We start from the raw sequence: 680 nt of genomic DNA on the forward strand, positions 1-680 counted from the left end.
TAAGAATAATTATTTTTCGAAAAATAATAAAGAATTTCAAAACGAATAATTTGATAAAAGTGCAAAAGTTACTAAATTCATTACACTTTGTCAAATGTATAAACCTTCTTCTTCTACTAATTTAATTTGAAATAATACTTTTGGCTTTTGGCTTTTGGCTTTTGCCTATTTAACTTTGAATATAATTATCTCTGTCATCTTATATGCAACTATGATTACAAACCTCACAATAGCATTGTACTATCATTGAATGATTACAAACTTCACAATAGCATTGTCTATCATTGATTATCAGTGTTCTATTCTATTCATTCCATCCACCATTCGTTTTTTTCCCGGTGATAAATGTTGTCCTTCCTCAAATTTTTTACGAAGTCGTTCTCTTGCACGTTGCGCACGTTCATTTTCACTTTTTGATTTATCACTTACAGTGGTCATATTTTTTTGCGCCTCATTTAATCTGGCAATTAATCGATTACGAATTTCGTCAGTTCTAATATTTCGTAATTCTATTCTGCTAATTACGCCTGTTGTTTTCTCATCTTTTGTTTGTTTGGTCTAAATGAAAATCGATTAGTAATCGAAATAGAAGTTTCGAAAAATTTTTCAAATGATATAAATATAATCTAAGAAGGATTATTATTATTATTATTATTATTATTATTATTATTATTATTATT

General features: G+C 26.8%; 1 protein-coding gene across 1 annotated transcript; it reads right to left on the reverse strand.

Annotated features, from left to right (window-relative positions):
- Nucleotides 1–291: 291 nt before the first annotated feature.
- Nucleotides 292–558, reverse strand: LOAG_16216 (hypothetical protein; the record flags this gene model as incomplete). Its single annotated transcript, XM_020448985.1, has 1 exon — nt 292–558. A coding segment is annotated over one exon (267 nt), but the record flags the coding sequence as incomplete, so codon positions are not given.
- Between the last annotated feature and the right edge of the window lie 122 nt (nt 559–680).

This window comes from Loa loa, assembly GCF_000183805.2.
Source record: "Loa loa unplaced genomic scaffold supercont3.4825, whole genome shotgun sequence".
Lineage (NCBI taxonomy): Eukaryota > Metazoa > Nematoda > Chromadorea > Rhabditida > Onchocercidae > Loa > Loa loa.